This window comes from Ornithorhynchus anatinus, chromosome 14 (genome assembly GCF_004115215.2).
Source record: "Ornithorhynchus anatinus isolate Pmale09 chromosome 14, mOrnAna1.pri.v4, whole genome shotgun sequence".
NCBI lineage: Eukaryota > Metazoa > Chordata > Mammalia > Monotremata > Ornithorhynchidae > Ornithorhynchus > Ornithorhynchus anatinus.
Window position 1 is genome coordinate 40,172,148 of NC_041741.1, and position 15,613 is coordinate 40,187,760.

At 39.3% G+C, this 15,613-nt stretch overlaps 1 protein-coding gene across 3 annotated transcripts in view; it reads right to left on the reverse strand.

Annotated features, from left to right (window-relative positions):
• SLC41A2 (solute carrier family 41 member 2) overlaps window positions 1-15,613 on the reverse strand; it is an 82,616-nt gene that overhangs the window by 52,798 nt on the left and 14,205 nt on the right. For all 3 annotated transcript variants that reach the window (XM_029078966.2, XM_029078967.2, XM_029078968.2), the window contains exon 2: window positions 12,170-12,889. In XM_029078966.2, coding sequence (XP_028934799.1) covers window positions 12,170-12,724 — 555 coding nt within the window. In that variant the 5' untranslated portion in view covers window positions 12,725-12,889. The remainder of the gene's footprint in view (window positions 1-12,169; window positions 12,890-15,613) is intronic.

The following is a 15,613-nucleotide window of genomic DNA, read 5'->3' on the forward strand; positions in this document are numbered from 1 at the left end:
ATGGAAAATGTTATTTCCACAAAAACTCAGTTTACTCAGCTACAAAATGAAAATAAGAATATTTCAAGCTGGTAATACTGCAAGGCCAAATCAAAGTAATATTTTCAGAGGTCCTTAATTAACTCTAGATTTCAGGGTTCAATTTTATGTTATCCAGAAAAATCCCTAAGCATTTCTACTTGCTATTATCCAGAACTGTAATTAAGTTGTTGCCAATGTCTGAACAACAGATTTGTGCAGATAATTAAGAAGGAAACTTGGGGGCTTCTACAAAACTGCAAATGCATTTTCAGGGATTGAGGGGAGGAAGAATAATCTTCAAATATTGGAAAAGTGTCTTGATATTCTAAGAAGGAAAATATTACTTAAATAAAGAAATCATTTTATATTTTTAATGTAATTGAAAACATGGTAAATTTTGGATCATTTATCATGACTTGAGATAGGCACATCCCTCCTCTCAAGATAATGATAATAATAATAATTATGGTATTTGTTAAGTACTTACTATGTGCCAAGTACAGTTCTAAGCACTGGGGTAGATACAAGGTAATCTTAATCCCCATTTTACAGATAAGAGAACTGAGGCACAGAGAAATGAAGTGACTTTCCCATGGTCACAGAGCAGACAAGTGGCGGAGAAGGGATTAGAACCTATGTCCTCTGACTTCCAAGCCCAAGCTCTTCCACTAAGCCGCTCTGCTTCTTATCTCATCCCCTAATGGAAGAGAGATACAAAAAAATACATTCTCTATTGACAATGCTGATAAAATAGAGGGGGGTTATTAGTTGTTTTCTCATAAGGAAGAGAACAGCCTGGCAAATAGCCCTTTGTCTACCAACCTATTTTGCCCTGTTCTTCTCTTAGGAACTCTAGACTGTAATCTCATTTTGGGCAGAGAATGTACCTATCAACTCTGTTGTACTGTACCCTCCTAAGCACTTACTATAGTGCTCTGCACACACTAAGGGCTCAATAAGTACCACTGATTGATTAGGGACCAGATAAGTGGCAGCCTAGATCTGTGAGTGATGGTCAGAGTCAGAAGAGGTTACTCCAATTCCTAAAGCAGCAAGGTGGAGTGGATAGAGCATGGACCTGGGAGTCAGAAGGTCATGGGTTCTAATCCCAGCTCCACCACTTGTCTGCTGTGTGGCCTTAAGCAACTCACTTCACTTCTCTGGGCTCCATCTGTAAAATGGGGATTGAGACTGTGAGTCCTACATGTGACAGGGACTGTGTCCAACCTGATTTGCTTGTCACCAACTCAGCTCTTAGAACAGTGCCTGGCACACACCAAACGCTTAACAAATACCATCATTTTATTATTAGAAGCCCCTAAAGCACCTGTTAATCAATTTTTTTATAGTACTGGGGTAGATACGAGGTAATAAAGTTGGAAGCAGTCCATGTCCAACATGGGGCTCACAGTCTTAATCCCCATTTTACAGATGTAACTAGAGCTCAGAGGGTTAACTAATAACCCCCTCTAAGTGACTTGTCCGAGGTCACACAGCAGACAAGTGATGGAGCCGGGACTAGAGCCCAGGTCTTTCTGATTTCCAGGCCCGTGCTCTATCCACTAGGCTACACTGCTGCTTAGTAAGTATTTTACCAAACACTTTCTGTGTGCAAACCACTTCGCTAAGCGCTTGGGAGAGTACAAAACAAGAGAACTGATAGATACAATACCAGCCCTCAACAAGCTTACAAACTAGAGGGGGAGACAGACATTAATATAAACAAGTTATGGATATGGACATAAGTGCTGTGGGGCCGAGGGACACATGTCTGAAGGGTAGAGATCCAAGTGCACAGATGACACCCTGGCCCGGCCTTAATTTATGGTGACTTTTGGTGCATTCCACTACAGGCAAGACAGTCACCACTGTAACCACGCTTGGGCAGCAAATGAATCAGAGTCTGTGGGGTGCGGCCAGAAACACATGATGCTGGACTGACAGAAACTCCCAGTCATGCCTAACTCCAGGCCCCGGCCAGCAAAGCTACTGCCGATTCCATTGCTTCTATCAGGATTTTGGTGGCAGCAGCCTCAGCTGAAATCCTGAGCCAGGCGACCACTACCAATCTCCTTCTATTGCTCTAATCATAGCACCCAGACCCAACTGAGAACAGACCAAAATCCCAAGGTTGACTCCACAACCAAACTGGCTTCCCCAGGCCTAACTGGGGACGCTGAGTCGAGGCTAAACTGGATCTGAACTGAGATAGTATTAAAATAGGAAAATTCCAAAAGTATAATGCAGCTCATGCCCCACTTTGATGTACTCATATAGGGACATTTACAAATCAAAGACAACAAAATTATAAGCAGAAATTTCTCAAGTGCTCTGACCAGGGAACCTATTCTCAGTTTCAGAAGTTGGTTCCCCAAGCAAGTAACTAGATATGCCACCGTTCCCTCAGACAGTATGGGGGAATAAAAAGATGCCGTTTTTGAACTTTAATGTACTGTACATTCAGTTCTCCCTACACATTTACACTGCATGGTTCTTTTAAAATTTCTTTTTATAGTATTTGTTAAGTGCTTACTCTGTGCCAGGCACTGTACTAAGCATTGGGATAGATACAAGTTAATCAGGTTGCACACAATTCATGTTCCATATGGAACTCAGAGTATTAATCCTCATTTTCCAAATGCAGGGTTTGAGGCACAGAGAAGTGAAGTGGCTGGCCCAAGGTCACAGAGCAGATAAGTGGCAGAACCAGAATTAGAACTCAGGTCCTTCTGACTCCCTGGTCTGTGATCTATACACTAGACCACACAGAAAGTTGTTAAGGAATTATGACTGATTTAGTAGGGTGCTCATATATGTTAAGTGCTCAATAAATGTTATTTTTTATATAACCCTATTTCTTCACAAGGGGCAAAGCAAATTTGTAAACATACATAAGCAAGATGCGTAGAGTTTTATTTATTATTTTTAACCTAAAAATATTGTGGAAAATTTACAGTTAGGTAAAGAAATGAATAAGATCATAAGAAATGCTCAGGTGTAATTTTATTAAATGGTGGTGATTTTCAAAGTAGTATAATGTTGCTATTTTGTGGTGCTTTTCAAATTGTACTTTGCAGATACTGATTTGTAAAAATATCCTGAAAATAATAATCAGAAGTCATATATGAAATGCTTTATGTTCCTCAGAAGGAAAATATCAAAATCCTAATTCACAGACAAGGAGGTGGCTTATTAAACCATTCAACCCCCACTTTACAGGAGGAAAACAGTATCATAGCTAATATCAATAGTTTATCAATAGTTTGCCTTTACAAAGATGCTCACCTATAGATTGCTCCATATGCATTTGAGGAATATTTATATAACTTATATCTAAAACCAATAAACTTATCCTGGCAGTTTCCGCTCAGATACATTGTGAAAGCTTCTGTCATGGAGTTTGGGAGTTCTTAGTTTTTGTTTGTGTGCAGTGGTTTCAAACTCTACAATTTAATTCCAATATAATTTTGGCTGAAACAGGAAACAGCAAACAATCAATTTAAGGTGGAAAAAGTTGGCAAAACCAACAAATTACAGGATACGCTTGCCAAGTCTTTGCTGACTCAACTTATCTCACACAAATATTGTAGCAGAGATGAAGCATCCCACACATTAAAGAAACCTTATAAACACCACGCTTGATGAACCCAGATCATTTTAGGATTTTGAGATTTCTTTTAATAAATAGCTGAGGGTTGTTGATGCAAAATGGTAATATGATTAAAGTATTACCAAACTCACTGGAAATATAATGTAGAACATACATTCCATTTTGATTATAAAATTCAAATTTCATTAGGGTGGGAGTAGTCCCTCTGAGACAATGCTTTTAATAATAATGATGGTATTTGTTAAGCGCTTACTATGTGCAGAGCACTGTTCTAAGCGCTGGGGTAGACACAGGGGAATCAGGTTGTCCCACGTGGGGCTCACAGACTTCATCCCCATTTTACAGATGAGGTAACTGAGGCACAGAGAAGTGAAGCGACTTGCCCACAGTCACACAGCTGAGTGTGAGTGAGTGAGTGGCAGAGCTGGGATTTGAACTCATGACCTCTGACTCCAAAGCCCAGGCTCTTTCCACTGAGCCACGCTGCTTCTAAAGGTCTTTGCCCCTTAAATCCTGAGTTTATATAAACCTCTCTTTCAATGCACCATTGAGTGAAAACAGTAGCTCCTTTACAGTTGACCATTCTTAGCAAAACAGGTAGCCAGTATTGCTGTCTCATTCATTGGTTAAGAAGAAAGGAGAGTGGAAATAGGAAGGAGAGCCAGACATTGAATTTATGAGATGGACTGTACATACAGAAAGGCTGGAGCAATATAAAGAGGGATGGAGGCCCTGAGAAATGTACTAACAATACTGTCAAGCTTTACACCTCTGCATATAAAGAAATTTTCAAGTCACTTAGCTGTAAAGTACTCTTTTTTTAAAGGGAGCAGGAGAATATGTAGGAATGCACTAAACACTGGAAGCCTGAATTTGACATGTTGGATTAAATAACTGCTCAATAACAATAAGTATTTTACCCCTGACAATGGCAAATACCTGATCTTCAGGCTAAAACAAAATTATACCACATCTAATTACCTATTTTAAAGATAAATTAATCATGTACTCATTTTGCATCAACAGTGTTCAGGTATTTCTCATTATTATTATTGACAAAATGTGTTGTGTGCATCCAATACAGAGTGCAAGGGACCCCCTTCAGAGAGAAATGGAAGCAGTGAAAAATGTACTAACAATATTGTCCAGCTTTATCCCTCTGTAGTCCTTGTCCTTAAGGAATTTTTGTAAGCTCATTGTGAGCAGGGAACATGTCTACCAACCCTGTTATATTGTGCTCTCCCAAGTGGTTAGTACAGTGCTCTGCATACAGTAAGCACTCAATAAATACAATTGAATGATAGCAGACTATCAAACCAAAGGAAAAGAAATCAAAGGGGAAAAGTGGGTCTTGAGCCGAGATTTAAAGGAAGAAAGGTTGCTACGGTGGACAAGAGTAAGGCTGCTCTATGATTGAGACAGTTTGATCAACGGCTGAATGAGAAAAGAAGACAGCGCAGGGAGTTAGAAGAAGATAAGCTTGACTTAGGGTGGAGAGGGATACAATGGAAGATGAGGAAACAGGCAGAACAGAACTTGATAACTGAAATATTTGGAGGGAAAAGTCAGTAGCTTGTGTTTGATCTAAAGAGAGATGGAATCACTGGATGACTAAGGGTAGAAAAGAAACCTTAACAAAGGGTCAGATCCGCTTGTTGATTTTAGCTGTCTCAGTAATGAGATCACAGTTGTTGGAAAAGAAAGAATGGTGTTTACAAGAGAGTTATAAGAAGGGCTAATCTTTGTGACTGGAATAAATTACATTGATCAAGTTGCAAAGTAAACAATGGATGACTGTTTCTTGAGGTCTTTTAAATCTGGGAATTCTATGCAGTGAATACTGGACTTCAGTCAAGTAATGACCTAAGTAAGGGATAATCATAAAACATTCCAAGTACCTCAAAATGTCTCATTAGCTACTCAGTAAATGCTCTCAATAAGGAATGCAAAGACTCTCCACCATTGTTCTAGCCACAGAAATCAATACTGCTGGAACCAAAATGACAGGCAGGAAAGGTAGATTCTCTCTCATCTCACTAAAAATGCTACAGTAAAAGAAAAATAGCTTCTCTCCAGATTCACAGACACTCTCAGGTGAAAGACTGAATAATCTGAAATTTATTATGCACCCAGTGATCAACAGTAGAGTTTAAAAAATTGTGTCTGATATTTTGGGGATTGCTTTAAAGAGAAGGGTTTTTTTGTGTATCAAGGGGGAGCGATACAATACCATTCATCTAAACCCCTCAATTTTCCTCCTTATTGTCCTGAGAGCAAAATAATGTTTTTTCAACCAGGACATTCCACAAACAAGTTCAGTGAGGGCTGTTATTTCATTAGAATGCCAGCCCTGGGGCCAAGCAGTGAATTATCACGCTAACCAACCCAAGATGTAGGGGAGATGTCACAGTTGACATTCAGTAACCTTCTGCTAATCCTGAAGGCTATGTTTGTAATCCAGCATAGCACTGAAATGGACATGGTACCTCTGCTTCAAGCAATTTTCAATTTTTACTCTTCATCCTCTCAAAGAAAAGCTAGAATGATTTAGAAAAGAACTACATAGATAAATGAACCATTGGACCTCGGTATTAATAATGATAATTATGGTATTTAAGAACTTACTATATAAGAGGCACTTTACTAAGTAGCGTTGGGATGGACACAAGCAAATCGGGTTGGACACAGTCCCTGTCCCACATAGGGCTCACAGTCTTAATCCCCATTTTACAGTTGAGGTAACTGAGGCACAGAAAAGGCCATACAGCAGACAAGTGGCAGAGCCAAGACTGTAACCCATGACCTTCTGACTCCCAGGCCTGTGTTCTACCCACTTTGCCATGCTGTTTCCCCTAAACTTCATATTAGATGTTAAATAAGACCTAAGTATTTAAATGAACACTACATTCCCACAAGGCATACACAAACCCAAGGAACAAACAAGGAACTCCAGTAAAGCTAGATATATCGCAAGATCTTTTTAGTGAACTACTCTGGTCAAGCTGGGCCAGGCGCTGTTAAGATGGGGGGAGTGAGCTAACCTGCCACTGTTTCAATCCAAGGAGGGCACTGACTCCTAGGCAGTATAATGTTGGAGTGCCACCCCTCTAGACTTTGAGCTCATTGTGTGCAGGGAATGTGTCTGCTCACTCTGATGCATCGTACTCTCCAAGTGTTTAGTACAGTGCTCTGCACATAGAAAGCACTAAATACCATTGATTGATTGATCCCACAAGCAACCTCAAAGCCCCGGTAACCAAAAGGATAAACCAAGAGTACACACTGCAAATGTGTGACTATTCCCGCCACTCAGAAGTGACCTTGAGCACCGTTGGGGCTTCTGAGCACTGTTGGGGGCTTCAGATCAGGTATGCAACCAGAGCAAAGTCTGCACTGGTTTTCAGGATCTAGCCAGTTTAGAGGTCTAGGACACTGTTCTCAAAACAGAAACAGGAAATAGCCCTTTAATATGTTCAAAGTACCGCCCCCCTCCCCAACCCACCACCACCACTCGCTTCTATAATCTGGCATATGAGATAGGCCTGGACTTCCTCTATCATTTACTGTGAATATGTGGTTTCTTTAAAGATCATTAAAATGGGGGGGAGGGATTTCACGAGAAAGGGATTTAATCTTGGATCTAAAAATTTGCTCCTCGTAGACTGCCAAAATGCAGTTTCCAATTTGGCTCTAACAATAGCCTCACGTTTTTAGAAGAATTTAGTTTGTCTTCTGGACTGTAAGCGCATAGCGGGCAGGGAGTGTGTCTGTTATATTATTGTGTTGTACTCTCCCAAGCGCTTTGTACAGTGCCCTGCACACAGTAAGCACTCACTAAATATGATTGATTGGATCTATTTGAGGGTAGGTGAAAATAAGAACTACACAGCATGTCTGGCATTTTAAACACCTAATTTCTAGAGAACTGTCTTAAATTTAACCAAATAATTTAGTGTTTCTCAGTACTAAGAGGGTAGGGGAATTCCCAGGATATATATTAACATACTAATGTATGTTGTAATAATAATAATAATAATATATAATAATAATAATGTATGTTACAGTATTCTTGGTAACATTCTTGATAATGTATTAGGTCTTAACCTATCTGGTGCCAAAAGGTTAATATCAAATCATTGATCACTACAGAAACGCTCTGGGTATGTCACTCCCCTCCTCAAAAATCTCCAGTGACTGCCTATCAACCTTCGCACGAAGCAAAAACGACTCACTCTTGGCTTCAGAGCTGTCCTTCACCTCGCCTCCTCCTACCTCACCTCCCTTCTCTCCTCCTCCAGCCCAGCCCGCACACTCCACTCCTCTGCCGCTAACCTCCTCACTGGGCCTCGTTTTCACCTGTCCCACCATCGACCCCTGGCCCACGTCCTCCCGCTGTCTCGGAAAGCCCTCCATCCTCACATCCGCCAAACTCTCTTCCCCTCTTCAAATCCCTGAGAGCTCACCTCCTCCAGGAGGCCTTCCCAGACTAAGACCACCCTTTCCCTCTGCTCTTCCTCCCCTCCCCATCGCCCCTACTCCCTCCCACTGCTCTACCCCTTTCCCCTCCCCACAGCACTTGTACAAATTTATTACTCTATTTTATTAATGACATGTAAATATCTAAGATTCTATTTATCTATTTTGATGGTATTGATGCCTGTCTACTTGTTTTCTTGTCTGTCTCCCCCTTCTAGACTGCGAGCCCGTGTTGAGTAGGGATTGTCTCTATTGCCAAATTGTACTTTCCAAGTGCTTAGTACAGTGCTCTGCACACAGCAAGCGCTCAGTAAATATGATTGAATGAATGAATACAATAATTTAACTTTGTTTTCTTGAAAGACAAGTGATTTCATTTCTAGAATCACAAAAATCATCTGCTTCCAACTGCTTTTCCTCCAAGCTGTTTTGCTATATTCCTTCTCCTCATTTTCTTTACCATTTAAACAAGTCATACATTTCCATTTTCACCTCAAAGAATGAAAACTAAAGTGGAATTGAATGAACACAGAGCATCTGAATAGGCAGAATTACTGTATCTCTTTCCAGTTATTCTTGGTTAACATGAAAAATCAGTAATTGACAGACAATCTCAAAAACTGGATAGATTATTCAGGTCTTCTCTTAATTGGAAGAATACTATATTAGCGAAGAACATTAGGTATCACTGTCAAGCAAGAACTCTTGTTCACTTGATAATCCCCCGCTTTGGGGAAGAACTTTCAAAGGTCAACCACACTTTCCACCCCTTTTAACTTTAATAAGTAGGACTAAATGATTTTTTATGGATTGAAGAATGGGTCAGAAATGAGGAAGGGAAGATGAATGCCTTTCTTTTACACTGCCATTCAGCTTGTAAAGTCATTATGACAGACCTTTAATTTAACTTTTATATTCACCTTGAAGTTGAATGTAGTGGGCCTATTTCAAGTCAGTAAATATTTATCCAAAGCTCGAAGAAACCATAGTCTTTGGTCGAATGTTCATGAGTGACCCTGTGGGAATGCGATGACAACCGCCAGACTGTAGTTTCTGGATTGTTCGAGTGAACTGAATTGGAATGCTAGCGGATAGGAATCTCATCCCTTGACTACATCTCAATCTTTCAGTTTTACAGAAAGCTGAGGAGATCTGCAGCAACAGGGCAGAGGAGATGAGAGAAGCAGCTATAGAGCTCTCTCCTTCCTAGATGATCTGCCCCTCTGCCTCTGATAGTCCTTGAGGTAAGAATACATAACCAAAGCGGGTAACTTTTATAAGAAAATGGATACAGGAGGCCCCAGAAAAACTTAAATATCACACCTAAATTTTAAATACGGTAGCCTGAATGTTCTGATCAACTATTCAGTAGGAAATTAACCTTGTGGCCAAGTTTAAAAATTAATACGAGCATATAAAAATGCCACCTTTAATGGCTAAATTTATCATACTACGCAGAAATGACTCAAACAAAACTAAATCATAAACTGAACATTTTGAAGAGATACAGAGTTTGGGTATAAGGTAGGAGCCATAATTATTTTAGGAAAAATCATAGTTCCTAAATCTTAAAGTTTTAATTCATAAGTCACTTTATCTGGTATGATGAATACTTTGTAGTGTTACAATTTCCCTTTACAAAAGGTAATACATGCACCTAAAAATAATAGTGTCAAGCTCCATGATGGTTGCAGCCTCGTCTTTTACCCCTATTGTACTTTCCCAAGTGCCTGGTATTGTGTACAGGATATAGTAGGTGCCCAAAAAATACTACTGCATGAATGTATAACCAAACTATGACTTCAGTATTTTATATCTAGGAGGTATTTTAACTACTGCTTAGCAAAGCCCCTAAAGTTTCATTTTATAAGTGATTAAGAGGGAATACACGCTATTATAAATACTATTACCCAATAATATTTAATTTATTATCATACAAAAATGATGGCCAAGAGAATTGACATATTACAGCATTCTACTTTCAAGTCTTCTGACATAAAAATCAACACTCAACATAATAAATTGACATTAATTTTTGAAAGCTTTAACTCAATTCTCAGTTTGAACTGAATTTTAAATGAAACAAATCATTTTATTGAAAGATTTGGAGTTGTCCACAGAATCTCAATTTATCAGCTAAAGACAGATGAAATTACATCAAACAAGTATAATAAAACATCTAAGAATTTATGGTTTATAGGAAAAGATTCGCAATAAAGGATAATATGACTAGGGACAATTAAAGAGTTAATCTTTCCCAACAGGAGGAAGTTGTGGGCAAAAAAAAGTATATACAGGAGAAGTTATGTCCTTTTAATGTGCAAAAAACATTTAAGGCACTTTCCACCATGTATCATAGTATAAAAAGTTTCCTTAGAAAGCATAAGTAAATTTTCGAGAAAAGAATAAGCTTTAGGAAATGGAATGTAAATACAATTTTAATTATTTTAGTTTTGGATTACCATTTTTTGGTATGATGAATCTAACTGTGATTCTTCCTTAACACTCAGAGATGCTTGTGATAAAATGAGATATCAGGTACTAACATTCTCTGTACTAATGCAATCTTCATGATAATCAGGGATACAAATAAATGAAATATATTTTAAAGCATTTTGCACACTTCTTCCAATTAATAGGGGGTCCATTTAATAACCAAAAGGAGAAATCTGAAATTACCAGCCTTAGTTTGATGGGTTTTAAGACTATAATGATCTGAGTGTTAATAATGCCTTTGAAGTTTACTTTGAAAATGTTTTTAAACTATACGACAAATGTGTACTGTTCTTCCCTTCACAATACCTTGTGATCTGTAAACATTACATGTGCTCATATTAAGCAAGTGAAGTACTAAGTCAACATTAAAGAACCCACACATCCTGTAACGTTTTATTGCTCTTTCGGCATTAGATGGTTGAAGGCCAAGCATTACTTTAGGAAGAGTATCTTTATAGAGTTCTGGCTAAACCATCCATCAGAGAAAAGTAAATTAGCACAAAATGTGGTAACTATTCTGCTGAGGAGAATTTTACAGACACTGTTTCACGTACTTCTGTTTCAGACAAAATGAGACATTTTTATCAGCCTTACGATTTTGAAGTCTACTTAAAGAATTCAATATCGCAAAAATGTGCATAAATGTATAAATAACCTGTTTTATGTACGACATAAAAATCTTATAATTCTTTATATTCATCTAAATATTCTTCCAGAATCATGGCAGTGAGCTCATTGTGGGCAGGGAACATATCTGCTAACTACGTTGTATTTTTCTAAGTGCTTAGTTCTGTGCTCTGCACACAGTAAGCATTCGATTGATACTTAATTGAAAGGTAGAACAACAACAACATAACAAAAGGGATATAGTTTACCACATATTAAAAAGACAGTGGAGAGGGAAGCAAATCTACCCCATCATGTTCTTGGGACCAAAAGTGCCTGAGGTCTTTGGCAATAAATTGAAGTGAGTCAATTAAAGGATGGCAGAACCAGCTTGGAACTACACATGAACCCTAAGGCAGCCACATATTGTCATCATGATTTTGTTGCTCCAGGGATGGGTGAGTGTGGGTCCCAGGAGTCCCTGACTTACATAGAGCTCCCAGTCTAAGTGACTGTGATAGTAGGACTGATCTCTGCTTGCAAGGAATTTACAATCTAGTGGGGCAAAACACTAAATTACAGATAGGAGAAAGTCACAAAGTGTGTAAGATATGTGCAAAAGTTCTGTGAGGGGACTGTGAATATTTAAAGTCCTTATGTGGCTCAGGAGGGCCAAAATGGCAATTTGGGGATATAAAATGTAGAGACTTTGAAATTAAACAGGAGTACCTTCCTGGAGATGTGACCTTTTCATCATTTTCAAGACAAGAATAATGTTTTTTCTGTAGAAATGTTGAGACTAAGAATGTTATTCATTAAAATATTGTTTGTCTTGAAGTGATATCACCTAAATCAGATTTTTGATACTATTAGCCAACAGTACCATATTAAAGTTTGACAATCTGCCACAATACATACCAGGAAAAACAAAGCAGCCAACACAAAGAGGTGCACACTAACCTGCACAATGTCCAAAACCATGCCAGCTGAAACCGTCCCAAAACCTGCCAGCAGAAATGGTACAAGTATTTGCAACGCCATAGTTCCACTGGATTCCTTCGGTAATTTTCGGTTTCCTTCTAGGATAACATCTTCATCACCTTCACTAGACGTGTCTTCATCTTTTAACATGGCAGCAGTTTCTGAAGCTTCTCTCTCATCACAATAATTATAGTTAGCGTAGTCATCATACTTTGGACTGCAGTTTGATGGACTGTGTCCATTATTACCATGAAAAGATGGTTCTGAGAAGTGAGGGAAGTCCATGTGCTGATCTGTTCTGTGGTTAAAACTTTGTGCTATAGATGGTAATTCATCTTGCCAAATACTGTTTGGTTTCTTATGTTTGTCATCCTGATTTTTCTGGTAAATGACTGGAACCATACTCAATAGCAGGTTTAAGAACTTGTCAGATTGAATTGTACTGACAGCAATAGTCCAATTTACAAAGCTTTCTCCGCCGCTTACAATACCATTTGTTTTGTTCGTGGTAGATCTTCCTTTACTATTAGTCATATTGTCATTACAGAACACGGAATCTTTGCTCTTTAGGCCTTACGTAGCATGTGAGGAAACCAATGAAGCAAAACACAAGTTTAAAAACAAAAAGTCATTTTGCTGCATAGAAGGCAATTTTCCAGTATTCTCCAATGTTTAAATGTTCCACAATAGTGGTTGCATCTGGAAAGTAAAAAATACAGAATAGACCATTATTCTTCTCATTTCAACTTAATTTTCTTAAAGAAAAATAAAACACTGGAATCTGTTTTTTCAACATTAAGACATTTGGGAAACTCATGGAAGGACAACATCGTAGTGACAAATTTGAAGTCAGGTAGTCAATGAATTCTTCATTCTACAAGCTAATCCCAAAGGGATACCTCAGGTTGCACAGGATAATCTCACTGTCATTAAAGAGGCTCCTAATTATTCACTTATGCTATGACACAAGCTCTAGAGAGCAATGGAATGTTACCTATACAATACTCTAACTCCTCATCCTAAAAAGCAATTGGAGTTGCTCAAAATGTCAAATGAAGGAGCGGGAAAAAGAAATCAAGTGAAAATTTAGGGAAGAGGTGGGGGGTGTTTTATTTTGGATCATCCACTTCATAGAAAAAAAAGGAGAAAGTATTGGAATTCCAAGAACCTGCATGCTCTGCATATCTACCACTCTGCACCAAATTAAAAGCATCTTTTTGTTCTTTCACAGAAAAGCACCAACTGTCTGGCTGTCAGGGGTTTGAAAATGACACCTTTCAGCAAGCGAGTAACCATATTTTTCATTTACAAAATAACCAATCACTTAATTGGCACTCCCTTCTGCTTTCCCATTATCTATCTGTTAATGATTACTTGTGTAAGGGAAAATTAAATTAAGGGACACACTACCAACAGGTGCCCTTTGTTCCTCTTTCTTCTATCAAACATGCTGGTTTCACTTCTGCAACATTAAGTTTTCATTCATTATGGTTTGCTAAAGATAAACTAAAACAGAAATTTTGAGAGCATTATAACATTGGCAATTCTTTTTCTAATAAAAATAGACAAGGAGGAGTACGGTCCCATACGTATTCGATTGGGGTAGGGCTGCCTAAAGGGGCCCTATGGTCTCGGGCCCTTACCACCACCACCACCTCTGACCTCCTGCCTGCAGCTCTGACCCCAACCTGCCTGCAGGAACAGGGGGAGTGCGTGAAGGAGAACCTGCTTTCCAAGTATTTGGGACATTGAGAAGCCTATGTCAGTCTGAACTAAAGATGACCCAGCCTGGAGCAGTGGGAAGCCTGAGGTCCACTCCCCAGCAGCAAGTATACACTGTTATTTGCCTGTTTTCTACTGAACTGTTGATGTTGCTGGATTACCATTATTCTTTCCCTGTGGGGCTGACTGTGAGCTAGGGACCATGTCTAAATCAAAGTCTCCATATTTCACCCAATACTTGATTCAAAACTATATGCATTCTTAAGAAGTCCAGGGCCCAAGGTTTAAGGGGAGGAAGTTTTGGGGGGGTGGGGGAGAGAATCATTTAAAAATATATATCTAGACTTTAAGAGTCAATTAAGTGCTAATTAAGTCAAGCAGGAAGTGACAGTATAGAAGTAAACAGAAATCTATTCCTCAAATCTTCACCACCAAGGTTCTGCCCTGAAGCATAACCAATCAAGCCTTATTTTGGGGTCTCCAGAATCTTTAATCTCACCCTGCTGGGGGCACCTTCTAGATTAAGAATCCCCCACCCCCCACCCCCGAGGACTGGGTCGATTCTGGGACATCCAAAGTGTTTGGAAGGTCTTCAGAAGATTTCAGAGGCATCCCACTTCCAACCTTTCCTGACTAACCCCAATCCCACAGGGCTTCTCCACCATCTCCCAAAAATTCTTGGAACGGAGTGAACCCTCATCCTGGGGTAGCTATCTAAAGTGAGACCCTCTGGAGCCGCCTCAGGCTAAAGCCTGCAGGTGGACCAGAGATGCTCCAAAGCTCCACCCTACTCCCAGAGGAGATGTTGGTCACTGGTTACCTTAGAGCTACTGGGTGATGATCTGGTCTGAGACTTCCCAAATCGCAATATCAACATACAATGTGAACCAGCCGAACAAGCCCAGTGTGACACTCAGAATTCTAAGTGCCATTCTAAAGTACATTCTAAAGTTCAGTTGGGCATAAAAAAGCCAGTCCACTGGAAGTGCTAATGATCATCTTTCGGCTACTTTTGCTACCAATTCTAGCAAAACTAAGCAAAACAACTCTAAAACTACAGACTAGCAATTTGGAAAAAAACACCTGCTTCAGCAACCAACATTCAATGATAACCACTCCTGAGGCCCAGAAACACCTGGTTCACAGACACATAAAATGGAAGAAAGTGAATACTAAAGATCTTTGCATCCTTTCAACCATTTCTCATCCCCAAAATGTATTTGAGCAAGTATGAACTGCCAAAATCTGAGTATGAATTAGCTAAAGTCCTCAGGGTATTTAATCCTCACCAAGTGGGGCTAGCAATTCAGACATATCGGTCAAATTAAATTCCTAAGAATGCCATAAATGGACCATTACCTAGGAATGATGAATGGTCCTTTATCCTTTCCAGAAAAATGTTGTTCATTGTCTTTGAGCTAAATGATGGGTCTAAGCTGCATAGATTCTCAATGGATCAACTGCAAGACTACCCTTAATTAAAACTTGTTGATAGTCCAGAGATTCCCTAGAAATTAGATCTTCTAAATAACCATCATTCCTTTCAAGTGACCTTGGGCAAGTCACTTAACTTCTCTGGGCCTGAGCTACCTAACTGCAAAAAATGGGGATTAAGACTCTGAGCACCACGAGGGACATGGACTGTGTCCACCATGATTAGCTCACATCTACCCCAGCGCTTAGTTCGAGTCTTAACAAGGA